Here is a 27,824-nt window from a genome sequence, read left to right as displayed (position 1 = left end):
ATTAATGATTCACTTATTTAAAAATCCTTCAAATGAAAAACTTTTAGTTTTTTCTTTGTAGTAGCAAGAAGGATCCTAAATGAATCCTGCTTTCTTAAAAGGAACATTAAATTTGGATTATTTTTTATTATGGGGGATTTAGTATATAGGAAGATTAAAGGCAAAGTCAACTAGTTTAGAAGGTTTAATTTTCATAAATTAATTGAAATTGTTTTTGATATTATAAAAGCTTTGGCGGATATAAAAAAGTTTAGTTATTAATTCGACTAAACATCCTACAAATAACAAATTATTTTTTATACTTATTTGTAAGTAAGATTCTATTTCATATTGAATGCACTTTATACATACCTCTGCGAAAGGGTATAGGGATATACAATAAGGGCCACTGGAGCAGCAGGGATGTCGTTGCCGATAACGCTTGGTGAAAATTTACGATGAGCATACACATTGAAATTGTCACATCGAATCGGTGAACAGGAGCTGCTGCAAAGGCAGGCTACAGACTACACCTGCCTGAAATCCCTGCCTGAAAGCGAATCCAGTCTTCAACTACAGCAGCTGCAGCTAATGAAATCCCATGGCCTGGATCGGGAAAAATCCCCATAGTAGCGGTGGCGGCTGTCGGAAATTGAATATGTTGCCTGGCACTCATTGACCATAAATTATCACTTTCAAAGTGCCAGTGTCTCCTTTTTTCTTATAAGCGCTATTTCTTCTACGGCAGCCGCAAATGAAAACAAATCAAATGGAGAGCTTTGCTGCGTTTTAAGTGTACATTGAAACTATATATGTGCTGCAGAGGATCGTTTATAATCAGGAAACCAGAAAATTTCTTATTGCCTCAATGGCCAGGACATGTGCACACACAGATACTCGATTCCCCTCTTTGTGTGTGTCTGCGCAAAAATCTTTGAACTATGAAAAATTGATATTAGCTAAAAATACTTTCAGTCCTTGTGGGCAGCCCACCCATGTCCTTGCCAGTCCTTTTGTCCTGGCCAAGCCAACTTGGCTGGCCCCTCCTATTCTATGGAGTGTGTGCACAATGATTAGACGACCGAAACCCCGAACCCGAACACCGAACACTGGCCACATTGTACAATTTACTCTGATTCTTCCTGCCGACCAGGGACTTTTCGTAAGCCCCCCTGGGATGTGTGGGGATACTTGCTACTACTGCTTTCCTTTTTTTGGTCTGCTGCTTATTTTGGCTGAACTTTATTTAATAAAGCAATTTGCGCTTGGCTGACATTAGTTATTGTTTGAGCCCCCATCCCATCCCCCAACCCCCCAAAGGCCGCAATGTCTGGCCCAGCACAGATAATTTGTGGAGGGTTCTCTTTTACTTTTGCTGAGTCCTGTGTTTGCCCACCAATTGCCACAACTTGTTAAGCAATTAAATTTAATTTGCATGATAAAAAATAAATGAAGACAGGCGCTGTGTGTATTTAAATATATATCTGAAGTGAAGTGCCATTGCCCTTGATTAATGGTGATTAATGGTCGGCAAAAAGTTGACAGTTGACAGTGTCAACGAAGCAGGTAAAATAGTATGTACAAAAGCTGATCAATCAAGCTGACAACATTTTTGGAGAGCTAGGAATTTTGGAATTTTGGAAGGAAATCCTGGCGAATCACGCACCGCCAATCAAGTCAATTAGTTGGATGCGCCAAAAAATTTAAAGAATTTTTCGCATTGAATGGTGAGGCTCCCCCCGCCACTAAAAAAATGCGCCTAATTTTTTTTGGGAACCACATTCAACGCCTCGGGCGAGGCCTGCACCTTTCTGCATAACAAATCAATGGAGGAAGCATTTTTTCACGTTGCTTGCAACGTTTTTAAGCGCACATCCGCAACGGTAACGCCTGCGGCTCTACACTTTTCGGCTTTTTGCTTTTGTTGGCACCAAAGGCCCACGGGTGCTGTGCGTTTTGCCAAACTGTCAATCAATAGAATTGTTCGCCACTATTTTTTTGGCTCGCCTGCTTGTGCTGTTAGGCCCACCGCAAGGACGCAGCCCGAAACGCAAGCCGAATGCAACCGAAACGAATCCAATCGCAACGAATCGAATCGAATAGAAACATTGTTGCCCCGTTGCATGTGGCATGTGGCAACCATGGGCGAGGAGCCGTCAAAGTCAACGTGCATCACGATGATGGGGCGATGTTATTTTTCGCTTTGTGGCTGCGCTTTGCCCGTTACGACATTTGCCCACTGCACACTGCTGCCGGTGAAAAAAGCCTGGGAAAAAAACTGAAGAAAAATGCCGAGCTGGCGGAAAAAAAGTGGCCAACAAGTGCCGTTGATCTACGAGGGGTCAGGGCAACCCCTTTAGCTACCCAGCTACCCAGCTGGCCAAGCTGTGTGTTTAAGTTTAGGCTTTAAGCCGACTTTTGGTCGGGCAATTTAAGGGAGCAGAGTGAACCGTTCTAAACTGCAAGAAAAATCTTAGTTTTGTCTAAAAATTAAGCAAGAGAGAGTAACTCAGTTAAAGGAAGTGCAAGTGGGATGGAGATATGTATGCAGCAAAGCCACTGCTTGCACTGCTTAAATTCCATTATTTGCTTTGCTCATAACTTGTTAATGAATGGTCCGATTTAAAAAAAATCTTCTACGTTTTAAAATCCAAAGGCAATACTAAGTGATAGTACTTTCACCATTTAAAGAGGCTTCTTGCTAAGAGGTCTCCCTGCTTTTCTTTTCTCCCAGTGCATTGCAGTATCTTGCTGCTCTTCGAGCCATCAAACTGCTCGTTAACGCTCCGGCAAAGGAGTCAGCCACTGATAGAGACGGAAAGTGAGATGAAGGATGCAAAGGAGGAGGGAAAGGATGAGGTGAAGGCCAGATGAAGCCGAGGAGACAGGAAGGCTGCTCTTCCTTGAGGCCGCAGGCTGCGTTCTGCATGCGGCTTTGATTTTAGTCTTTGTTCACGTTTTTGGCCATGTACGTTGTGTGTTGGCCCGAAAGGCAAAATCAATATATCCCTGTGGCTTGACGGTTTTGGTGATTTTTTTCCAGTCTTGCTTTTTGGTCTGTGTGCTCGGCCGTGATTTGCCTTTGCCTTGGCTTTCAGGCCCCCCTTTTACCCGTTTACCCGGAAGTTGGCCGTCTGTTGGTTGGCTTTCTCACAGGCATGCAGGCATTTATTCGGGCACGGGCACTTCAAACCCCTTGCACTTCTCCGGCTGACTGGGCTTTGTGTGAATCGGCCGTGATTATGTCTAATAGCTGTCCAAGTCGATCGATGTTCCGTGTGCCTGACAGTTGAGCCGAAAGCCAAAGGCCTTCAGAGTAACTCACACAATCACAATTCGATCTTTGGCATTTAAGCGGCTGATGCATAATAAATGAACCAGCCGCACTTTCGCCTAATCATATAATAATAACTTAAGTAATGGCCAGCATAAATAAATGAATCACTAATGAGCTGAAACTGTTTCCTTTTTCGGGAAAGGCAGCCGCAGAAACCCAGAAACGGGCCGAAACGAGCTGCGACGCACTAAAAATGCGCCATTTACGACAATCAAAATGATTAAGTGCGTTCCGGGTGTAGCATTGCGAAAGTTGCGTATACGCCGCGTGGCCATAAACGCCCCTCGCGAAACAGGGAAAAAGGAATGGAGGGGCGTTCGTTGGAAGAATTATGATGGGGGGTTTTTGCTTAAAGCAATTTAAAGCCTCCTCCGGAGGCAATTTTGTTAATATTTCCGAGGCAGTGTATGGAAAAGAGAAAGAAAGTTAAAAATACACTTTAACTGCTACAACAAGTCCCCGGGGAGTGATTAAAATATAATAAATTTCACTTGAAAAACGAAGAACCAAGACAGAAGCAGCATAAACCGAAAGGAGATTAAGTGGTTGGCCAGTATAAAAACCGCACATGCAAACCTCCCAACGCCCACAACCATGACCACGCCCACCCATATGGACTCCTTCTGCAAAACGTAGTCGGTAGTCCTCTTCCGTATTCGAGGTTTTTTGGGTCCGGCCAGTGAAGCCCAAGCCCACAAAAGTGTGAACATAATTTAACATGCAGCGGCGCGCCAGTTTTTGGGTTTTTCGGTTTAGACAATGTTCAAGGATTGCCTTCCTTTTTGGCCCCCCTTTTGCCACCACCGCCGCCTCTGTCCGTCAGTTTTGCCAGCGCTTTGAGCCGGGCGTTTGAGTGTTTTGAAGCCTTATGTGAATTTGATTTGCGGCATTTTAATTTATGAACATGTGAAAGAGCCGCCGAGCCGTCGAGTTACCAAACATTTTGCCAAAACATTTCCTGAAACAAGTTGCGGTTACGGAGGGGGCTTCTTTTTTTTTTTTTGGTGGACCCTCTAAAGCCCTCAGACAGACAGGCTTTTTCATCGAGGAAAAGAGAGAGGCCCCAGCTGAATGCCAAATCAAGCAGCTGCCTTTATGTGCTTTAATTTTCGTTTTTTCTCTCGTTTATTTTTATATTTGACTACCCGACTTGAGACTTTCCTCTCCAGCCATAGAAATTTTTGGTTTTGCTGGTTTCTGTATTTTTTTTTGTTTATTTATCCAGAATCCTGGCAGTATGTCTATGGATGTGGGCGTTTTGTCGGGTTATCAGTGCTCGCATAAATCTTTTATCAACCAGTCGCAGCTGTGGGAACAGAAAGGGGGGCTTTCTGGGGGGCTTTTGGCCCCCTGTTGCTGCCTCCTAATGAATACGCACAAAGTTGCTAATGAAGCTGCGGAGTGGGAAGACGAAGAAGTTGGGCATACGAATATGAATACATATACATACATATACATAAAGCCAGATGGAGACATCGGGGGCGTGTTCCATGCCTTATAGCTGATCTCATGCATATGCGACAGATAGAATAATTATACACCAGGGGCTGGAATGGGATTAGAATGGGCAGGGGGTTGGGGGGTAGAGCTGGAGCTGTGGGAGTGGAAACTTTGTCTTGAATCTCTGGCCAAAAAGTGCTTGTGTCTTCTGCCTGCTAAAAAATGCTAATGCGATAAGTCCCCACACAATATTTAATAAAGAAAGTAAATCTTTTAAAGTCCTAAATAAAAACGAAACGAAAGTCTAACAAATTGCATAAGCTTTAGTTTCATAAAAGTGTTCAGGACCTGAGTGGCTGCCTGCAGAAAATGTGATAAATCTCTTTTCACCGAAAATGTAAACATGAAAAATTGTTTATTCTTTAACTTTATTAAAATGCTTTAAATTGTATATGAAGTGAGTGAGGAAAGCAAAACGTAGTTAAACACTAAAGCAAATTTATTTGTTGAAGATAAATAAATCAGCTTAGATTTCAAGCTGATGCAAAAGTGAGAAATTAATTAGTCTCTAGTTTTGCATATATGCATATTTTTTATATTGTGTTTCAAAAACTCCTAAAAGGCTTTTAACTTCTCTAACTAAATATTTAATATAAAAATTAAAGATTGAAATCCTCTTTATATTTTTTATTTCTCTTTTTTTTTTTTTTAGAAAAAATATTTGTTATAAAAAATTACAGTTTTAAATAATCCTTATCGTCCTTATCAATTCCATATAATTTGCCGAAAATGCTTTTCCTTTGAGCAAAATTGCTTTACATTGGGCCAAACTTAATTTAATTAAGAACCATTTGAATAACTTTTTTACTCTTCCAACTTGCCGGGCCATAATTGCTTGGGTAGGTGAATTGATTCCGTTTTTGTTCTCCTATTTTTTATTAAACTTGTGCCTGCTTATGGGCCACGATTACCCTCAAGGCTGCAAAAAAGAGGAAGTGGAAGCCGCAGAAAATAAAGGCGAGCGCAAGTAGTTGGGCCAGAATGCTTATTGTGGTCGTTACAGAGTCCGAGGAAAGCCAGGAGTCCGGTGAAAGTCGGCTAATGGTAAATAACGATAAATAGAAAAAAAGAAAAGTAGAGAAGTGCCTTTTGGCCAGAGGCAAAGTCAATGACGCACTCCGGCCACTTCAAGGCAGCATCAGCCTCATTGGTAGCTAGTAGCTACAACAAAAGCAAATTCTAGTGTGCTTAAAGCGTAAAATTGTTTGTTATAAAATTCAATTGCAGCTGCAGTTGCCGGTGCTCTTGGCCAAATGCAATCAGCTGCATAAGAAATGCCAAAAGCTGAAACAGAAATGCGAAGAAAAAATGAAGAAGAAAGTTTCCAACTTGAGTTGGCTACTTTTGTCTTGAACTGAGATTTGCCAAAGTATAAACTATAAGTATATCGGAGCCTTGGAAAGAAACTTATGCACTCTTTTTCTCTGCATATCAAATGGTGGATAGCACACAACAGAATGAAATGAAATAAACATATCGCATTTTCAAAGAAATTACTAGCTTGAAGAAGAGATCGCCATTTGAAATTCAAAACAATTTTGAGTAAAATTATTTAATATCTTAAATCTAAAGTTGACCAAGAGAATTTAAAGTAAATATGAACCATTTGAAATATTAGGGTTTTAAAAACATTTTTAGAAGTACCTAAAAGTATGCAAGGAATTTTTTGTTATTTTTGGGATAAATTCATCGGGTTTCTGCATTCAAAATATATTAAAGCACTCATTTAGGCACCTATTTAAATTATTTAACAAGTTTTAAATGTACCAGATTTTTAGTAGATTTTTTAAAAGGTCTTTCGACATTCAAAACAAAGGTTTGTATACTTTTAGGCTTTTCAGTGAGTAAGAAACCTAGTGATCCATCGGATTTCCTGATTGAAAATATTTTTTAAGTTATATAAAAATTCAACCTTTTGAAACCACTTACCTACATGTTTTAAATGGTCTTTTTACTTCCAGAACGTATTGTTTTTAGCCATCTTTTTAAGTTAGTTAAAACATCTAGTGATCACTATTATTAAAGATTGCTAATAAAGGATATTTTTTGTGGGTTTCATTTAGCATATTCTCTATTTAATTTCATAACCCCCTTCTGCAGAATGTTTGCCTTCTGATTATGATATAGCAATCTGCGAAAAAGGATGAGTGTGTGACTCTTCCATCAGCGAGTCATGTGGCATATTACCTTTAATGGCGACTACTTTGAGGTTGGGCTGGGACTGCGACTGAGACTGTGGCACACACGCAATCCACTCGAAGAAGCCCACCCGCTGGCGTCATAAAAGTGCGTAACAAGCGGCAACAGGTTGCCAGGCGGCACGGTAGTTATAATACATATATGAGAGAGCACCCCTTCGTCCTTCGTCCTGTGTCTCTGCGTCCTCGTTTGCTAACAAATTGCGCATATCAAATTTACGGAATTGTCGCAGCTCTCTCGGCTGCCTTCCACCTCTTTGGTTGGAATTTCCGCCAAGCCTTGGCAAACTAATAGATTTCGTTGCCTTGGCACTGGGACTCACACACACACACACTCAACTTTATGGCCAAAGTGTCGGGTAATGGCCTCAAATGGTAAAATGGTAGGCGTTGTCAAAGGATCTCGTCTATAGGCAGCTAATGCCGCATTTCAGGGCTCGTTGTCTATATATTCTCCGTTCTTTTTTTTATAAGCGTTTCGCGTGACAGTGGCTGCATTTACATATCCGCGACATTAGAGCCGCCATATTAATGATTTTATAGTGTAATAACGCGTTATCACGCCGTCACTCACACTCCCCGTTAGACAGGATAGCATAAATAGATATGGCTAATTCATTTGTTACTAGCTGTTTTTATTTTTTCCCTCTTTTTGGTTTGTTGAATTTGACAGTTTGCATTTTGATTGAGTTGTTTTGCCATAATTCATGGGGACAGGCCAGCGAAGCGTGTGCTTTGCAAAATGCAAAACGATATGGATATGTGGATTTCCAGTCCATGTCTGGGCATTAATAAACATTTGATTTGTGATTTGTTGCGCTGCATTATGCAAATGGCTGTCGTGCATAAATTGCGCAAATTATACTCTGTCTGCCGACTTAATTAAATGACAAATTCATTTTTTTGGCCAAAGAAAACAAAAGGACTACAATGCAGCTATGTACATAACTCTCTCATAAAGGCCACATATACATATATGTGAATAGGCCTTAATGAGTTGGGAAAATTGGACAAAATTCAATAAATCAATACAAAGTTCATATCCCGAATATTTATAAATATTCAGCAAAAAAGAAAAGTGTTGTGAGAAAATGGTCAGCCGTTGTTAATTGCAAAACGAAAGGGAACGGGGAAGTATTGACATCATTTAAATATTTGGAACAATCAGCTAATTACGTTTCGGCCTTATATACAGGAAATTCTTGATTACAGATAGTTAGGGGTAGAAACTACCTGTTTTTTGTGTGTACTACATATTTACTTAATTACTTATAGGACTAAAATATTTTTTTAATTACTAACGTTTGATAAGAAAGAGATAATGTAAATGTCACAGTGATTTCCCCCGTTACTTATAGAGTAAAAGGGTATATTGTATTCGGGGAAAAGTATGTAACAGGTAAAAGAAATTGTTTCCGACCCCATAGAGTATATATGTTCTTGATCGAGATCTAGCATTGTTTTTCTGACCGCCTGTCCGTATGTCCGTCTGTCTGTCCGTCTAAACGCTATGATTTCGGAAACTATATGAGCTAAAGTTATATATTTTTTCCATTATACATTTTTAATTGTCAATGATATTTTCTTTCTGTGCAATTCCTTGAAAAGCAAGAATCACTAGTTTGTAAAACAGATAAACATCCTTTCATGGCATCCCTACTTCAATCGGCTTGAGGTCCTTTCACCACTTTCTCCTCTTTTTTTGCAGCGTTGCCTGGACTACGCGATTGTCTGGATTGTTGCCTAATTCTTTTGGCTCCATTCAGTTGAGTCCGCTAATTGCTATAACTTCCACTTTCTGTCCGCTGGCCGCTGTCAGTGTGCTGTATGTGTGTTGATTGCGCTGAAATAAATGAGTTTTCATGCTAACCGAGCAAAAGTTGGGCCAATTATAGTGGCTCAAGGCCCCGAGGCTGAAAATTCCCGGTATCGGGTTGAGTTTTGGGGGAATGGTGGGATGGAGGATGAGGATACAACTCTTGATGCTCGAAAAGTTTTCGTTTTCGCTTTTGTCTAATTTATATAATGCCATTGCCATTTAGCATAAGAAGCAAGTGAATTGCTTTACAAATTGAATGCAAATTTCCTCCTGCTCTTCATTATACGTAATCATTCAACTAAACAAAACTGGGTAAATGTACATCCGTACGAAAATTCCCTGATCTCAAATGAGACTAAAACTCGTGGCACAGTTCTTGCAATTTCGCTCGCGATTTTAGTAAGATTTTAGTTTGACTGCGGGGATTATTACGAAACATTTCTCGCTTTTAATCAGAATCTCGGCTGGCAGAATGATAAATGTTCGCTGGCACCCGGGGAAATCCAGGTCGGGGTCGAGGTAAAGAAATATTCATAATTCAATGTTTAAACCGCAATTCATGCTCTGTGTTTTTTGGCATCCCCCAGCAGTTGCTGCCAGTTTAGTTTGGGTTGAATTTGGATTTGGGTTGGGGTTTTTTCCCAGTCTTCCTCCTTTTTTTCAGCTTGGCTGCCATTCACATTAATATTGCTGTTGCAGCTTACCTGGGGTAAACCTTAAAAACGCTTTTGCATTTTCATAAATGTTTGGCTTTTGCTGAAAATACACTCCACATCACTCCACTCCACTCCGCGCATTCTCGCCCCTTGACAGCCAGCCGAGTTGATCTGCATATTTCACTCCAGTTTTGTTTTGTTCTCACTGCGGCTGGGTCCTCCTCCTCCTGCTGCAGGACATTGCATCATTTTATACTGCGCTGCAATAAAATTGAAATTAATTTTTAGTGATTGCGGATGCGGTGCTCGGTTTTTCACCGATTTTTCTTGACCCCCTACACGTATATAAATATTTTCCATTCATAACATAACCCATCACTTGCACATTTGTACTCCATTATTTATTTAATAATAGTTTGTGTACTGAAATTCAACCCTTTTATCGTTTTTAGGCCACATGCCCTTGTCGTCGCCATTGTCGCCATCGATAGCAATTAAAACAGACGTCGGCCAAACCAAATAGCCATCAGGTAATTAAATTTTCGTTAATTTATTTATTTTTTATATCAATTATTACACTCGACCATTTTCGATCCAATCCAAAGTGGGGGTAATAAAGAGGCCTTCACTTAATATTCGGCCCAAAATTAAATGAGTTTTGAGTTTGGTTTAAATTCACCACATATATAGATATACATTGTACATATAGATACACCTGTGTTTGTGACGTTTTTGACTGACAAATACAAGGGGGCGGGCATATGAATATGAATATTAACATGCTGCCATATTAAGTGTCTGCAAATCCATCCGTGTGTCTGTTTGCTCAAAAGTGAATATTCATGTCAATGTCTGGTTTGTCATTGAGCCAAAACCAAATGGATGCCGAGCGAGGCTGTCAGCTTACAAGAAATATCATTTAATAAATTCGCTCGAAATTCGATGTGAATTCTGTAAGGCCCCCGCCTGCCCAAAAACTAATTGAATGATGGACTACGGACTTCGGACTACAAAATCCAAATCAATATCCTTGATTTTGTCTATCAAATGGACCTCCGGGAAAATTGTTAAGCTATTTTTTCGCAATTAGTTCAATTAGCCAGCCACAAAAGTTGGCCACAAACCTTCAAGACTACGAGGTTTGGGTATTTAGTTTCCTGGCTTACTACTGGCTTCCTACACAGCAAAAAAAAAATAGTCAAAAGAGAAGATTGATATGTGCAGTTTAATTTAATATTTTTTAAAGATTATATTTATCTTATTTTACAATATTATTAAACAGTATTTTTAAACAGTATTTATAATAAAATATCAAGTTGATATGTTTGAATCATAAATTTGACATTAATCGGCTTTTTATTGTTATGAAATAAGGTAGAAATAAAACTTTTTTCATATCGATTTTTATTTTCTGTGTAGCTTGGCCAGCAGCAGCTTTTTGGACATTTGCCCATTATTCATGGGGCCAGGAAATTGAAATGTTATGTGGCCTCTAAAGTAAACCCCAAAAATACCCCAAAAAATACCCCTAAAATGTGCTGGCCAAAAAGCGTTGAGAACTGGTCCCAAATAAATTGCCAAAAAGTGTCGTTTATCTTGGAAAACTGGTTTAACGTCGAAGGAACTTTCCTCCCTTTCCTCTTCTCCGCTTTTTTGGTGTAAAATCAGAGATTTTCGGCTTTAATTAGGGGCAGCTGCTATCGCTAAAGTTTTTGGCCAAGTTTTCATCTCGTGTTTGCACTTTTTGGTCAAAAAGGTCGAGTTTCTCAGATGTTGTTGTTATTATTTCAGCTAATTGAAATCGTTTGTTGCGAAAACTTAATTATGATTGCCGTTTAGCTTTTGATCCTCTGTCAATTTCAGTAAAGACTCTTATCACGTTAATAGCAAATTTAGTGATAAGAGAAAAAGAAAAATCGAATGCCAATATTTGGTCAAGTAGTCTACTGCATTGCACTTCACTCGATTTAAGCCGATAGCTTTCGTTTCGTTTGTCCGGCAATTAGTTAAATCTATGCAAATATTTCTCTCCTTTGGCCAGGGCCACTTGAACAACAATCGGCCAAACAATCAATCAATCAATCAATCAATCGATCAAGTGGATGCGGCAGCAGTAGCAATGAAATTTGGTCAAACACAAACAACCCAGAAAACGTTGCTAAAGTGCAATTAAGGTTGAAAACTCAAGAGACGCTTAGAGAGAGAGAGCAGAGCAATTGAAAGTGGAGTCCAATTACGGAACGATAAAAAAAATAGGAGAGACTCTTCCGACAATGTAAACTCCAATTCGCAATTGTATGAAATGCGATCCAAAGCTTTAGAATGGCAAAAAAAAAGGGGAAACTCTATGCACACTGAGTACATTGACTTCAATTGGAGGGGGGATTTTCCCTCTCTGTGTATAAAAAAGAACAAAGCATATCAATTCAAGGGAATGGATCTCGTTGCATATATGTCTGTATCTATATCCATGCATTTATGCCATCGCTTTGCTTAAGTGCCGCAATTATAATCCATGACAATCTCTTTAATTAGGGACGCTGGAAAAAATACAGAAAAGAAAAATAAATGTTCGTGGCGCAAGAAAACTAATGTCAAATGTCAGTTGCCATTACTTCTGCCGGACCCTTGGGAAAACTATTTACCATCTTTCTCATTTATTTTCACCTTCCTTTGCCGGGTTTCCTTTTTATAGCAGGTACTTAAGAAAAATAGGGGTATATTATTTTATAAACATTATAAAAGTCAGAAACTAATTATTTAACTTGTCATTATTTAATTTAAAATAAAAAATAAATTATACCTATCATATTTTCTTAATACTATATATTGGGGTATCTTAAGGTTATATCATATTTTCTTAATATTATATATTGTGTATCTTGAGGTCTAATACTTTCTCTATAAAATATTTTAAATGTCCTTTCAGTTTTTATTTTTATATTTTTAAATCAAAAATAAAGCTTTATATTATCACAATATTTTTTGGGTTTTTAATGGGTATCCTAAGGCCTAATACCTCTATATAGCTTTCCCTTTTCCTTTACCTTTTTCCCACGTTTTACCTTTTCTCGTTCACCTTTGTTTCAATGTGTTTTACAGTTTTCCAGTTGATTTAGTACGCCGCAATGTTTTTATTAGTTGCGAAATATTTTCAGCTCCGCTATTTTTTTTGCCATTTTTGTTCCATTTTCCTTCCGCTTTTCCTTTTCAGTGGTCGCCGTGTTGTTTATTCCATTGTCGTTTGTGGTGCAATTAGTTGTTGTTTTGTGGTTATTTATTTAATTTCTTATTCAGCCCGGTATTTGTGGCAATGGCAACCATTAATGCTCGATTCCAGTTGGCTTGGCGCGTTTTTCGCTGCTGCTGTTTCCACTAATTAAGCTTAGCATTTGACCATTAATCAAATTAGATTTGTGCGTTTTTCCGCCGCTTTTCCCTGTTTCGGTTCCTGTTGCTCCTCTCATAATTCTAGGATTGCCGAATGTCTGAGGAGATTTCTGAGCTGGGGAGGATGGCGGATGGCTGGCACTTAATTAAAAGATTACTTGTTAAAACTTTTGGCAGAAAACTTAATGTGAACATTGCCTGCGTGTCTGAGAGAAGAAGAGAGAAGAGGCGTTGGTACAGCGCAATGTTTGCTAAAGAACTTTAAATAAATAAAAGGAAATTGCAAAGCAAACACATTTGGGTACAAACACTCAGGCAAACACAGACACATACATATGTACACTCTACACTCACACACTCGCAGACTCACAGACTTCTTCGAACACTCTTGCACATTGTAGACAAAATGGCAAACGTTGAACTTTGATGATTTATAGCAGGGGTACATATACTATATATATATATTCCTATGCTCAACAGCATTCTTTGTAGCCACTCAAACTCAGCTCCTCACACACAAACACTAAACTCTCAGTTAGCTACACTCTGCTACAGAGTTTCACATTTAATTTACTACGTGTCACGCATACGCTTGCAACTTGACAAATACAAGTGGGCGGAGAAAATGGGGAGAAAAGTGGAAAAGCTGTTGGCGGAAAAATCTGGAAAAATCTCTCTGGGAATCCTACTAGGTAAGATGCTCGATTACGACTTTATTTGAAGTCTTTGATTATGTTTTGAGAGTCAGCCGCAAATTACGGTAAACATAAACAAGCCTTTGGTCTTCACTTCCGGTTCCTGCCTGTGTTTTTAATGTACTTTTCAGCAGGCACTCTGCGAAAAGTTAATCCTTTTCCTTCTCTTTTGAGTCCTTTTTTTGGGCTGGGGGTCGGAGGCAAACAAAATTCCAAAGTTTAATTTAACGTTAATAATGTTATTTGTGATTTTTATTTTTTACCCCCCCGCTATGCATATTTGCCTAGTACTTTTATATATATTTTTAATACCGCCGTGTCGCATGTGTCATTATGCCAAAGAGCTCTCACACACACACTGAGAAAATAAAAAAGCTAAAAAGCTGGCTGCCAACTTTGAACTCAAAGCCACTCACACAGATTCATTTAATTATCAACTTTACTTTGTGTGTGCTACCCGTGTGAGTGTGTGGATTTAATTGGTTTTTGATAAAAGTCAGCTAAGCATGCTAATTAATGTGGCTTTGACTTTGAATGCATTTAAGCTTTAGTCGGCATTGCAGGTGGCATGGGGATTAACTTCTGCTCAGATGAAATCCGCTTTCCAGAAGGAATCTACACGGGTTTTTTTTCGCATCTAGGGCCATCTAATCGGATACGAGGAAAACTGCAAACAACGGGAAGTGTACAAATATTTTTTATTTTCCACTTCTCAAACGCAAACATACGGCAGAAAGTTTTCTGCAGCGACAACTACAGCTACAACTCCTACTTCTACTTGCTACTCAACTCAACTTAAATAAATAAATTGTTTGGCTGCATCAAGGATACGTATACGCAGTGTGGCAGCATGTCAACACAATAAATGCGAATGAAAATTGCAGCAAAGTTTTGCTATTTTTGGCACATGATTCCCCGACAGAAGGGAGGTCCAAGGAATGGCAGGGTGGGCGTGTAATGTACAAAAAATAAGACCCCCGTGACCAAGTTGCACCACCGAAACAGCAACTGCAAAATAATTAAATTCCAACAAGCAAGTTATAGACCCAAGACTTTTTGCCCGGCTCTCGTTGTGTCTTACGACTCTAATTTCATGCAAAACGCTCTGAGCCCCCAGCCTCTCACCCTTTTATTCAGGGGTGTAGTTCTGGTTTTGGGTAGGGGTTAGAAAAAACCAGTGGTTAATAATTACCACTACAAAATTCCTAATTTAAATTTCTTGTTAATAATTTCTGACTTAAAAAGTTAATTTTAAAAAAAAATTACCTTTGCTTTTGCTTTGTAGGTTGCCTTTGGGCATGGAAATATTGTGAACTCACTAAACTCATCTTCAGAATTGTTGTATTAATTGTCCCTAACAAATGCATTTAATTAAAAATAGAAACCTACTAAAAAGAAAAATTTAAGAAATGGAAAATTTGTAAAAAATTAAAAAAAAAAATTTTTTTTGAATTTTTTCTAATAAATTTTAGACATTACCAGAGGATTAACTAGGCATAGAAAATCAAGTATAAAGAATCGTGATCAAAACGTAAGAAATTTAGTATGTGAAAGGAATTATAAGCTTAAGTTTCAGCCTCAAAATGTCCCAACCCCCTTTCGTACGCCTCTGGAGTGTGTGTGTTCTTGAAGGCACTAAAAGTTATGCCCTCAACTTATTGCTGCTTTCCGCATTGCTTTTGTTTCGCCAGGCAGCCAGGCTTGTGTTTGTAGTTCGGTCGTTTGGTTGTTCGGTTGGGTTTCTTACGGCTTACGGCTTGTCAGTGGCTCAGTGGCTCGGTGGCTCGGCGGCTCAGTGGCTCAGTGGAGCGCTGCTGGGAATCATTTCGTTTCGTTTGCCGCTGCAGTTTTCTTGCACATGCCGGAAGGAAATGAGCAAAAATGACAAAGTTAACGGATGTGCACAAAACACAACGCACTCCCACTCACACTGGCCTTCGTTCGTCTTTAGTCCTTCTCGTCCTTCGTCCTTTTTCTCCACCGGTTGTCCTGTCCTGTTCTGCTTTGGGCCTGCCCAATGCACTTGCACAGGATCAGGATATGTGTGCGGAAAGTACGAAAATTTTACATGCATTTGATTTATGTTTCGCCAGCTCTGTGAACTTTTGCCACACCGCCCTTGTCATTGGTCCAACTCCCTTTGGAAACCTTGGAAAACCCCCTCTTCCCACATACAAGCAAATCATAGCCTACATTTCCGCTGTTGTTTATTCGAGAACATTTCTCTTCCTTTTTGGCCTCCACTGGGGAGTTCACTTCACTTCGCATCTTTATCTCAAGGCGAAAGTTTCTTTTTTCTGTCTTTGGGTACATTTTTCCATAAATTTCACAGAGAAAAGGGCGAAACGTTGTCATGTTTGGCTAATATGCAATTGTCGCAGCAAAGCTGGCAAAATTTATGTCACTCGGGGGAGTCAGCCAATTGACTGGGAAAAGTATTGATCAGCGGAAGGATTTCCTTTTAATAAATTAAGTGTTTCTTTTGCGCAATCAATGCTTAACCAAACCTCGCAAAACAAAAAAAAAGGGCTGAGCACCTTTTGAAAGGCGAACAAATTAAATTATATTTGCCGCCCCCTTTTTTCCGCTTGTTTTGTGTTCGGTTTGGTTTCCGTTCGTTTCGTTTGTTTTTTGTCCCCTTTTGTTGGTTCACGTTTTGAAAATTTCATTTATCAACGGCATTTCCATTGCTCGATCCCAGTCGGCGCGTTCCGAAGCTTCTAACGATGGTGGCCCCTCGGCCATCCCGTGTCAACAGGCAATTATTATAAAAGCCTGGAGTGGGTGGACTCTAGCAACCAGCCAGTTATGGGACCAGGACTCTTGGGCACTTGGGCCCCGAGTTCCATGGGTCTGGGTTTCATGGGTTCCTAGGGTCCAGTCCGGTCAGGTACTATGCTAAATGCTTTGCCACTGAAAAATGTGGCTTTAAATTGCATGAAATCATCGCCACATTCCACAAGTAATGAAATTAGTGCAAACAAAGCAACAAATGCGTGGCAGGGCAACGACTCGGCCACTCAACAAGCGCTATCGAGGCCAATTAGATTAGCAGGGCCAAAACAAAATGAAAATAACATAAAACGAAAGGAGAAGCAGAAAACAATAAAATTTCGCAGCCAAGTGGATAAACAGATACTGTGCTCATGCGGAATCCCATTACGCAGAGTCATAGAGAAAGCCATTTCATGAATTGTTCTTAATCACGAAGTGGAAATATGAATTTTAGCTAGTAACTTTCCAAATATAAGCATTTTCAAGAAGTTAGTGTGCCCAAAATGGATTAAAAGGCAAATTTAAATGAGATGGTCACACTAATGTGTTATGTTTACCGAAAACGGTTATATTTCAAATATTCCTCTTCAAAAATATGCATTTTCATGAAATAAGTGTGCCCAAAATGCTTAAAATTGCAAAGTAAAACAAGTTGGCCACACAAATTTGTTATATTTACAAAAAATAAGTTGAATTTATTCTTTTCTCCTCCAATTTACATCAGTAGGCAAATTTGTGTTTTGTGTCAACGAGTTGTACAAAATTTCCGGTTACCATTATGAGCTTCCCCTTTCGTGTGGTGAACTTTGTGCTGCAGCTGCTGACGGCGGTTGGTGACTAGAATCGGAGTCTTGCAATGCGATGGACCAGTAACATATCCGCCTTTGTCCATTAGGTGCTTGAGGTCGTGGCCCTGGTTATGCTCGTCCACATACTGTCCACCCACTGTGTTCGGGGCCAGGAGTACAGGATATCGGTGTGGCTGTACACATTTCTTCTGCCCCCCATTGCCCTGCAGAGCGTGGTGCTCGTCGTGTTCCGGCTGTGCTGCACCACCGTAGGCCTCGATCCAATTGTGCGTACATACGGGGGTTTTTTCCGGGGCTTTTTGAGGGGTTTTTCGGGGCTTTTTGGGGCGGTTTTTGGGCGGTGGTGATGATGAATGCTCAACGAGTGTGTTTTACAGGCGATGACGTTTAACTTTGCCAGCGGCATTCTCTGCATATCGAGCGCACTTACCCTCATCGTGGCCATGATCGATCACTGTGGCAACGAGTTCGCATACCTGTTCTATATTTCGAGCGCCTTTGGCGTAATTGCCGGGGTCCTGCATTTGCTGAATGCCTGCGTGTGCAACGTTTACATACCACTCGGCGAATGGTATTTATTGATTAATGGCATTCTCGAATTTCACCGATTGACTAAATACTTGGCCTCCTACTGACTACCCTCAGGTCGTACCTGAAACCCTCGAAGAGATCAAGGAAGAAGGCTATGCAAAAGAGGAGACACAGAAGCCTGTGATGCTGTGCACCAAAAATGTTTTAAAATGCTTTGTATAGATTTTTAAAACTACATTTTTGATTTTGCAATATATATGGTGTTGTGTTTGAGAAAAAAAAATCGAATATGAATATATTTGATCACCTCATTCTTTTAGGAAAGTGTATAGAGAAACGTATTATGACTAAGAACTTTGCAAGTATGTAAATTTTCAATAAAATAGTGTGCCCAAAATGCTTGAAATTGCGAAATAAAACAATTTGGTCACACTAACTTGATATATCACGAAAAATTAGTTTTTGATTTTTTAACAGCTATTTTTAAAGCTTCAATAAATATTTAATTTAGTTTGGTAGGCTTTGAAAGCAATTTATGCAATCATTATTGAAAACATTGTAATAACATGCGATCTAGGATTAATTGACAGTTGTGAACCATGTCATAAATAGACTACTCCTCCCCAAATGATTTCCCAGACTGAGACGGCCAGACAGACAGTGAAAGGAAAAACAGTTTAGCTACATATACAAGGGCTGACTTTCCCCCAGACAAACCCAAACCCCAAAGTGAAAGGCGACGGACTCTTTGTGCCGATTGTTTGTTTGTTATTCTTATTTGTTATCGTTTCGTTTAAGGGGGTGGATGGGGAGTTTCTTGGCCTTTACTTTCCGTCTGGCCAGCGGCCATAATCAATACCATTTGGCGACCTTTGCGTGTTAATGGCTTAAATGCTTTGGCCAGTGTCGACAGCATTCCACAATGGGTATAAGAAACGGTTTGATTGGAATTCGGTGTGCGATAAAACGAAGGTTGTAGTCGCCGAAGGGCGCCATTCAATTGCACAGCCAGAAATCAATATATTGGACTCAAAGAGCTCTTTTGAGGACACCGACCAATAATAGTTGCACTCGGATAATGAAGAGGATGGATGCCATATGAATGCAGAACGCAGGACTCACACTTCAATCAATGCGGAGTGACAAACATGGAATTTTATTCGCCATGCGCATATTCATAAGCACAAGAGATTTACGTATTGCAATGGCAATCAAATGGAGAGACAGCCCCTCCTTCGCTTTTTAGCCAACTGACAATCACTAATACAAGCAATCAGAACGAGAAGGGCTGCCAGCAAATGAATAGCGAACGAACTGCAACTGCTGTCATGTAAATCTTTGAGATGGGAATGCAATGATGATGATACTGAATCCTGTGGAATATGAGGATGGTGTCACTCAATTGCCGGCATGGCTGCTGATGAATGCAAACTAGCTGACAGCTTTACACCCAGAGCGCACAGATTCAGATTCTATATATATATATATATATATCTATAGATAGAACGAGGTGGAATTGCCAGGAGTGTTCGTTTCATTTTATGACTTTGATGCGCCGGCAAAAGCGCATAAATGTTATAGCGATACAGAGACACCCGCTTTTCACTCCTCAAAATGAAGGTAAAAGATTTTACGGCGCGAAGAACATAATGAAGCCCATTGCATGCACATCCATTTCCATTCCCATTTCCATTTGCCGCACTTAATTAAATACTTGCTCGCCTGATTAACTGCGGCGCTTCTCACCTCGCTGATTGGGAGAATTGCAGCACTTGGTGGCTTAATTAGAGTGGCTGTCATAAATGCTAAAGCAGGTCGATTTTCGGTGGCTCCATCAAGAGGCAAGAGTAGCAGTACACATAAAAACAAGAGAGAACGCTATAGTCGGGTGCCCCGACTATCAGATACCCGTTACTCAGCTAAAGGGAGAGCGAAGGAGATGGAGATAATTGGCTTAACTCGTGGGTTAAACTTTGATCTGCCGTAACTTTTTAACGAATGGTCCGATTTAAAAACTTTCTTCTACATTTCGATAGGTATTGATAAACACAATAAAACTGCATTTTTACTTTTCCGAAATATTGAAATTTTTAAAATCGTATATTAGCGATTGTGGGCGTTGGAGGGGGCGTGGCACCCTTTTGAAACAAACTTGCGCTGCGTAGGAACTCCTAGAATCTGCATGCAAAATGTCAATCTTCTAGCTTTTATAGTTTCCGAGATCTCAGCGTTCATACAGACAGACAGACGGACAGACAGACGGACAGACAGACGGACAGACGGACATGGCTAGATCGACTCGGCTAGTGATCCTGATCAAGAATATATATAGTTTATAATGTCGGAAACGCTTCCTTCTACCTGTTACATACTTTTGCACGAATCTAATATACCCTTTTACTCTACGAGTAACGGGTATAATTAACTTGATATGAAACGAAGATCGATTTTACCATGTGTGGTATCAATTTTGACTTCATATGCTGGAAACAGGCTAGTTCGAATTTTGAATATGTCTTCAAATTGAGCGAGTTTGTCAGAGATTCTCCGAAAGAGAGAAATTGGTATTGCACGGTAAAAACGATATGCCAGGAATTCACCATGCGCATATCGATTTGACGTGTTTTTTTTGTTGTGTGCAGCATTCGTCAGGCGGCAGCAAACTAATGGCTTCAAACGAAACGACAAAAGGCAACACAGTATACAAATGCAAAAATATTTGGCACTTCAAAGTGCTGCCAGACAAATACGACAAACGTTGAAGAGTCATTTACTAGGAGTGCTAGTAGTACTAGTTTCTACCAACAACAAAGCAAAAAAAAAATAGAAGAAGAAATGGAATACAGTCAGTTGAAAAATGGCGGCAAATGCAGGCTAACGAAAGCAAACGAAGGCAAACGCAGTCGCTGCATTCAGTATACGCCGTGTGTGCCGTCGCCGTAGTCATCGTCGTCCAAACAAAGAGCTGCTGGATGATGAGCAGGCAATCGGAATGAAACCAAGCACTAGAAGTGACTAACACAAGGAGTGATATGGGGGCAAAACAGTGGCGCTTGAAGCTGGGATATGGAGTGACTGACTGACTGTCAGCTCAACTGGAGATGGAGATGGTGGATGGTGATGGTGAATGAAAAAGGGAACCCAAAGCGGCGCAGAATGGGGATGGCATCTCGCTGGCGTTGACGACAATTGCACAATTCATAATAGCCAACATGACACCGCACCAACACACATAGAGCCGCATGTGTGTTAACTATTTGGAGTGTGGGCTGCTCGGAGATCGCCATTAAATAGTGGAAACTGTTGCATGTCGTCACTGGAATAAAGACGAGTTGTACTAATTTATTACTGAAGAAAATCAGGGAAAACAGGCAATTAAATAAGAGATTTAAAGAAGAGTTGCAGACATAGAAAATACCTATGAATTTAATATTAATTAAATGTTTATTTAATCAATTAAAGTTTCATTTAAAAGTAAAGTACAGAAAATGGGGCCTGAAATAACGAAAAAATATTAAATATTTATAATGAAAAATCTTGATGATGGACGTTGATGCACTACGAGAAGTACAAACAAGTGGCCCAACGACACCAAGCACGTGCTTGTTACGCGCGGGGCCCTTTTGTAAATTTGGGCAAAAATGCGAGTTCGCGAGGAAGAATACATAAAACCAATAAAGACGGGACAAATAATAAAAAAAAAACATGCAGTTAGGAGTGAAGCAAATGAGTTAAAATGTTAGTTTTTAATACCGGGATAGAAGTTGATGAGCAAATTAAATGATAAAGAACGTTATAGTTATTACATAGAACGCGAAAGGGCTCGTGCAGACCAAAATTTGATGTACATCGAGGTAAATTAAGAGGTTGATAATTACGTGTTAGTCTAACGGGAACATTAAAAGTTAGGCGGCTAATAAGTTCTACAGAATCAATATCACCTCTTATAAGATTATGCATAAAAATGGTACCCAGCATTTTTCTACGATTTGCAAGTGTGGGCAGATTAAGCAATAATAATCTACTCTGGTAGGAAGGTAGCCTTACGTTTTGATCCCAGTTCAAACTACGAAGGGCAAAAAGGAGAAATTTTTTTTGTACCGACTCTATACGGTCAATGTGGACTTGGTATTGTGGGCTCCAAACCGAAGAACAATATTCCAATATAGGACGGACAAGGGAGGTAAATAATAATTTGGTTATATAAGGGTCATCAAATTCTTTTGACCAACGCTTTATAAACCCAAGAACACTCATAGCTTTATTGACTGTCGAAGTCATTTACTGAATATATACGGTCAAGTGGCAAATTCTGAAGCGAATAACTTATAAAGCTTGGGGTAACCCTATAAAAGGTCATTACGTTGCATTTTAGGCAGTTCAAATTTAAGAGGTTATACTCACACCATACTTGAAAATGATCAATGTCTGATTGTAAGCCAAAACCAGACTCTATATTATTATAAGTCAAACAAAGCTTAACATCATCAGCATACATTAGTACACGAGAATGTGTTACAATAGAGGGAAGATCGTTAATAAACAAAGTAAACAGCAAAGGGCCCAAATGACTACCCTGAGGTACTCCAGATGTCACATGGATCGTTTTTGAAACAGCGTTCTTAAATATAACCCTCTGAGTCCTCCCATTCAAATAGCTTGAAATCCAAGTTAATAGATTACATGGAAAGCCAAGCAAATCTAATTTGAATAAAAGAAGAGAGTGGTTAACAGAGTCAAAGGCTTTACTGAAATCTGTATATACAACGTCAGTCTGCATTTTATTGTTAAATCCATTTATTACAATTGATGACAATTCAAGTAGGTTGGTGGTAGTCGATCTTCGCTTAACAAAACCGTGCTGACACGGTGATATTAGCGAGGAACATAAATGTTGCAAATGAGAAGTGATAATACGTTCAAAGGCTTTTGGAATAGCCGACAATTTAGAAATACCTCTATAATTCTGGGCATCCGCCTTCGCACCCTTTTTGTGAAGTGGAATAATAAAAGAATCCTTCCAGATAGTTGGAAAAACTGATGATGAAATAGACAATTGAAAAAGTTTAAGAATAGGTTTGCAGATGGTTGATGCACAAAACTTAAGCACACACCCAGGAAGTCCATCAGGACCGAGAGAATAAGTTGGCGTTGTTGATGTTAAATTTCTTAAGAGAGAACTTTCGGTAATTATAGGGGAAAAAATACAATTTGCCCTATTTAAGGGATTACGGTAATTTGATTCTGTCCATGAAGAAGAGCTATAAGTAGTTTGGAAAAAGTCAGAGAATAAATCAGCAATTTCAGAGTCAGTCGATGCCTCCATTGAGTTAAATCGAACCGATGAAGGCAAAGCTGATGACTTTCGCTTTGCGTTGACAAAGTTATAAAACTGCTTCGGGTCATTTGAAAATTCAAATTTACAGCGATCTAAATACATAGAATAGCAATGACTGTTAAGAACGTTAAAATCAGATCGAGCCACCACATATTTCGAAAAATCGGATGGCCTACCCGATTTTTTATACTTTTTATAAGTGTTTGATTTAAGATTTTTAAGTCGTTGAAGCGCATTTGTAAACCAAGGGGGCCTGTTTGGCTTTGGAGGAAGCCTATCAGGAACGCATTCATTAAAAAAAGTGTTTAGAACGCTATAAAACAGTTCAGTGGCACTTTCGATGTCCATACAGTTATAAAATTCTGTCCAATTATATTGAGAAATCATTAAGTTAAGTTTACTAAAGTCACATTTACGAAAGCTTCTCATTTTAGTTGGAGAGACTAAAGGAGAGAGGGTATCAAGGTAGGGGAGGCAAATTGTCAATTCCATAGTTGGATGGTATCTTTGTAAAAATAAAAATAGGTTGTAAATAGTGTGAAACGGCTGCTATATATTTTGAATAATTTTTTTTCAAGTTCGTCGGTGTTTTCTCCCAGTGTAACCCCTGCTTGATGGCACAATGTTCACTTGTTTATTCTCTCACTGCTCCCAACACTTTCACTAATGTGCGGGAGTCGAGTGCGTTTGCCTGGAGATTGCATATTGCATTCCTGGGGAAAATGGGAGTCCGCATGGAAGGGGGACCGCAGGAGCAGTAGTCCTTTCTTCATTGCACTATGCCAGAGACCAGGCCTAGGATAAAGGGGCCATGGCCAAGTGCTGTAAATGATTGCGGTAATAAGCATTATGCACAGACTGGCATGTCCGTCAGTCAGTTGGTTAGGCGGACAAACGGACATACGGACAAATGGACAAAACGGACAAGCGGACAAACGGACATTTAGACAGTGGGAAAAACAGACAGGCGGACATCCAACGTCCAACAACGCTCTCTCTCGTTTCTCGTCAGCGTCAAATTAGGTTGGACACTGGGCATTAGCCGACTGCCTTTGGACCTTTGCCCTTTTGCCCTTTGCACAGTGACAGCAGCTCAACTATTTGCTTTGATGGCAGCTCCTGCTCCTCCTTCTGCTACTACTGCTCCAACTCGGTTTTGATTAAAATCGTAAATTGGTTTGGTCAGCGAAAGGTAAATAAATTGTGGCCAAGATTATCTTTGTTTGCATTCCAGACGCGCAGCAGAGTCCGACTCCTTTGAAGTGACTATAGTCAAGTTGAGATTAAGACAGGAAACCCTTTTGTATCCCCTCTCCCCTCTAATAAAAATAAAGAAAACCCACACACATTCGCCCATGAAACAAGCAGCCAAGTGTGTCTAATGTGTCCTTTAAAGGGTTACAACCGAAAATGGCCTTTTACGATGATTGATATCGAGGGTGTTGGTCCTCATAAATGGAGCAATTGGCACAGGGGAAATTATAATTAATAAAAGAGACTCACATCCCATTGCTCGCTTGTAATTGCTCGAAATTAGTTGAGTAAAGTTGAGCCACTTTTGGCCCACTGACCACCAGTGGCAGTGCCAAAACCAAGTCAGGTCCAAGGTTCGAGCAAATAAAAAGGCAATAAAAAGATCGTAAAAGCGGCATTAAAACCTCCGGGCCAACAACTCAAATATTAGCTTAAATGCAATACACATTAAATTACTCGTAGCAACAATAAAAACGTACGAATAAAACAGATTTTCTGCTAGTAAAACAATAAAAAAAGAAGAGGAAAATAGGAAAAAACCATTGAAAGGCTGGCAAAGAAGGATGGATGGTATTTGGGACCAAATCATCTGTGACTGGTTGTGAGAAATGTGGGACATGGGTTGTCTCGAGTCTTGAAAAGGAGCGGGCACAAATTGAGCAAAGATGAGTTTTTAATTCGATTTCCCGAACTGACATTGGCGAAAGGCAAGGCCTTGGGACGTGTTTCTTGGGTTGCTTTTCAATATTGCCTTATAGCCAATGCCCGAATGTCGGCCAAAATATGTCAAAGCAAATTTAAAAGCGACGAAATTGTCAAGGAGCCTTGCCGTCCTGAAATATGAGCGCCAAAATGCCGAAAATTGTATTTTGGTAGACAAGTGGCATCATAAACATATCGCCTCGGCCTCATTTTGAATTCTTGGGCTCTTTCCATGTCCGAGGGTGAAATTCAATTTAATAAAAAGGGAAAACAGGACACAGCAAAAGGGACTTTGACATAGATATATACTAAGAATATACACAAAGCAAAAAATCGATATGAAATAGAGTCATTTCAATCAATATAACCAGATATGATAAATGTGAAATTTACGATTAAAGCATATTAACTTGTTTTTAATCATTTCATAAAAGTTATAAAAATAATTTTAAAAATACCAAATTTAGTATTTTCTGAACAAATATTGTAAAATAAGATAAACATAATCGTTATTCATATCAAAATGATATGATATTGATATAAACTTATCTCACTTATCTTTGGTAAATTTTTTTTCTGTGTATATTATCGTGTACAGTGGATTTTTGGCACCGTCTTCTTGTTGTCGCCCCGCGAATAAAGTGAATTTCAAGTTTTCCCCTCCCCTTTTTTTCTGGCACGCTCTACGTTTATGGTTACGTCGGCGTTTATGGCTACGCTTTTCCGTGTCCTGTTTTCCTGTGTTATTTTGCGTAAAAGTTTAGTTAACAACATTTTTTTGGGCTCCAAAAGCCTGAACCTGGGTGCCTGAGTGCCCGGCCACACAATGACTTTAATATTGTTCGTGATGAAGCCTGAAATGGAGACACAACGCAGCAGCATTACGGCAACCGACTTGATGATGATGGCCAAGTTGATGGGTGCGAGACGTGTTCCACGGACAGACTGAAACAAAATATGGCAAACTCTTAATTAAATTTGAGTTCATTTATAATAAGCGCTTGAGCTGGCAGCAGGCTGACAAGCAGGCTTTTCCGAGAAACTGCCAGAAATCTCGGAAAGGTACTTGAAAAACTAGAGAAGCGTGTAGAAATCTGAGACACATAAATACTTGGCGAATGGAAACAATAAAAAAATGTTATAAGTTAGGTTGCAAAAGGTGCTTATCTAAAAACTAGATTTTAAAAATTTGTTATTGAATTTATTACATATTTTTCGATTTATACAAACAGAAGAGGAAAGGAAGTGGGAGCGAGTGAGTCAGAGATATGCAAACAGCAAAGCAGCGCCACCTAGCGCCGACTTTATAATAAGCACATAACTTTTATTTGTTTACACTTTAAAACTTAAATTTTGAAATAAATACTACAATTTCTCTGAGTATATTATTATCATTTAAAATATTCCTATTATAATTATTTAGTTTTTAGGGAACAATTAGTCTAATTTAATTTAAGTGTGTTCTTAACTAGAACCACACATGGTTGGATTTTCCAGAGGGGTGGGCAAGGTTGATTGCTGCCGATAAACTTTGTAATTGTTTCATTTCCTGGATTTAAATTGCAAATATGAGTTTTGTGTCTTCGGCGGCCGGCGGCGTACTAAATTATGCCAAATGGCGAACACGCGTTTCGGGTGCGAAGGGGACTGACTTCATTACGGGTCTCCGCAAAAGGGTGTGTATATGTACCCATTCCGGACCCAAATCCTGGGGCCCAACCCAAGGAGCCGGCGTCGCACAGTAGATTTAACCTAATTAAGAATGTTCAACAGGACCCAATGCTTCGAATACAAATGAAATGCCAGGGAAAAGTTGGGTGGGTTTTCGTTTTTGGGAGGGGGAGTGGGATTTTCCGGGGGGCGGCTGGGCGGATGGGCGTGGCATGGTGTGGGATCTAAGCACCAGACAGGCTGCGCAAAATGAATGAGCTGCCGAGCAAATCTGCTGTCGTGTTTTCGCTTCCAGTGAAAGGTTGGCTGCAGGGTTACAAGGCTTTGTTGCTTTTGCTTTGCTTCTGCTACTGCTTTTGCTTTCAGCTTTTTTTTGTAGCTGCTGGCAAGACGAATGTTAATTCTATTTAAGCATATACACACACAGCAACACACCCATTTTTGTTAGAGACAAGCTGCTGCTGCTGCTGCTGCTTCTGCTGCCTTTGGCATTCAAAGTCACTGAGATTGTCAGCGTTTTCATTTTAATTCAAACAAATGTTACTAATGTTGTCATTGTTGTTGCCGCCTTCTCAGCTCGCTTGTTGAATATTTTATCGTTTGACTTGACGCCTCGGCAACATTTGGCTCCATCAAACCCGCCAACGAAAATCCTTTCTCGTCACTCGCTAATGGGCTTAGGGTCCTTCCTCGTGGAATCCTGCAGAACCCTCTGTTCCGCTCTTAATTTGCATATTTTTGGTCATATTTTGATGGCTTGATTAAAATCCAGTTTATGCGGAATATCTGTATCCACTGCCCACTGCGTTGGAATAAAAATATTTATGCAACTGCAAAATGCTGTGTATTAAAAGTGTGAAAACAATGACATCGATGGGGCACTCTCACACACACAGTGCGCAACAACTGGCTGCGAAAATATTATCTTTATTGTTATTTTTATTATTTTTATTTCTTCTGCTACTGCGTGATGATTTCTTTTTTTTCTGTATGTTTCATTTACTTTTATATTTGTTTTCATACCGTTTTGTTGTAACTCACACACCTGGGTTTTGTGGGAAACTTTTACAGCGGTACAGGCGACAATTGTGGATTTTCCTCCTTTTTTTTTCGGTGGGTAGAGGGGGTTTACTTTCTGTTTTGCGTTCGGTTATCCTTGTCTCCTTTGGC

The 27,824-nt window shown here is 39.7% G+C and overlaps 1 protein-coding gene and 1 long non-coding RNA gene across 2 annotated transcripts in view; both read left to right on the top strand.

Annotated features, from left to right (window-relative positions):
• The window catches only part of LOC138913377 (uncharacterized), an 84,196-nt gene that overhangs the window by 13,479 nt on the left and 42,893 nt on the right, over positions 1-27,824 (top strand). The window contains exon 2 of the long non-coding RNA XR_011419081.1: positions 9,942-10,019. This is a non-coding gene — a long non-coding RNA (uncharacterized lncRNA). The remainder of the gene's footprint in view (positions 1-9,941; positions 10,020-27,824) is intronic.
• On the top strand, positions 17,040-17,945 carry LOC108056271 (uncharacterized). Its single transcript, XM_017139998.3, has 4 exons — positions 17,040-17,178; positions 17,245-17,424; positions 17,536-17,729; positions 17,804-17,945. The coding sequence occupies exons 1-4, from the start codon at positions 17,128-17,130 to the stop codon at positions 17,871-17,873; spliced, it is 495 nt and encodes a 164-aa protein (XP_016995487.3). The 5' UTR covers positions 17,040-17,127; the 3' UTR covers positions 17,874-17,945.

The sequence above is a fragment of the Drosophila takahashii genome, chromosome 3R, assembly GCF_030179915.1.
Source record: "Drosophila takahashii strain IR98-3 E-12201 chromosome 3R, DtakHiC1v2, whole genome shotgun sequence".
NCBI classification, from domain to species: Eukaryota; Metazoa; Arthropoda; class Insecta; order Diptera; family Drosophilidae; genus Drosophila; species Drosophila takahashii.
The sequence above is the reverse complement of the archived record's forward strand: the minus strand, read 5'-3'. Positions and strand labels throughout refer to the sequence as shown.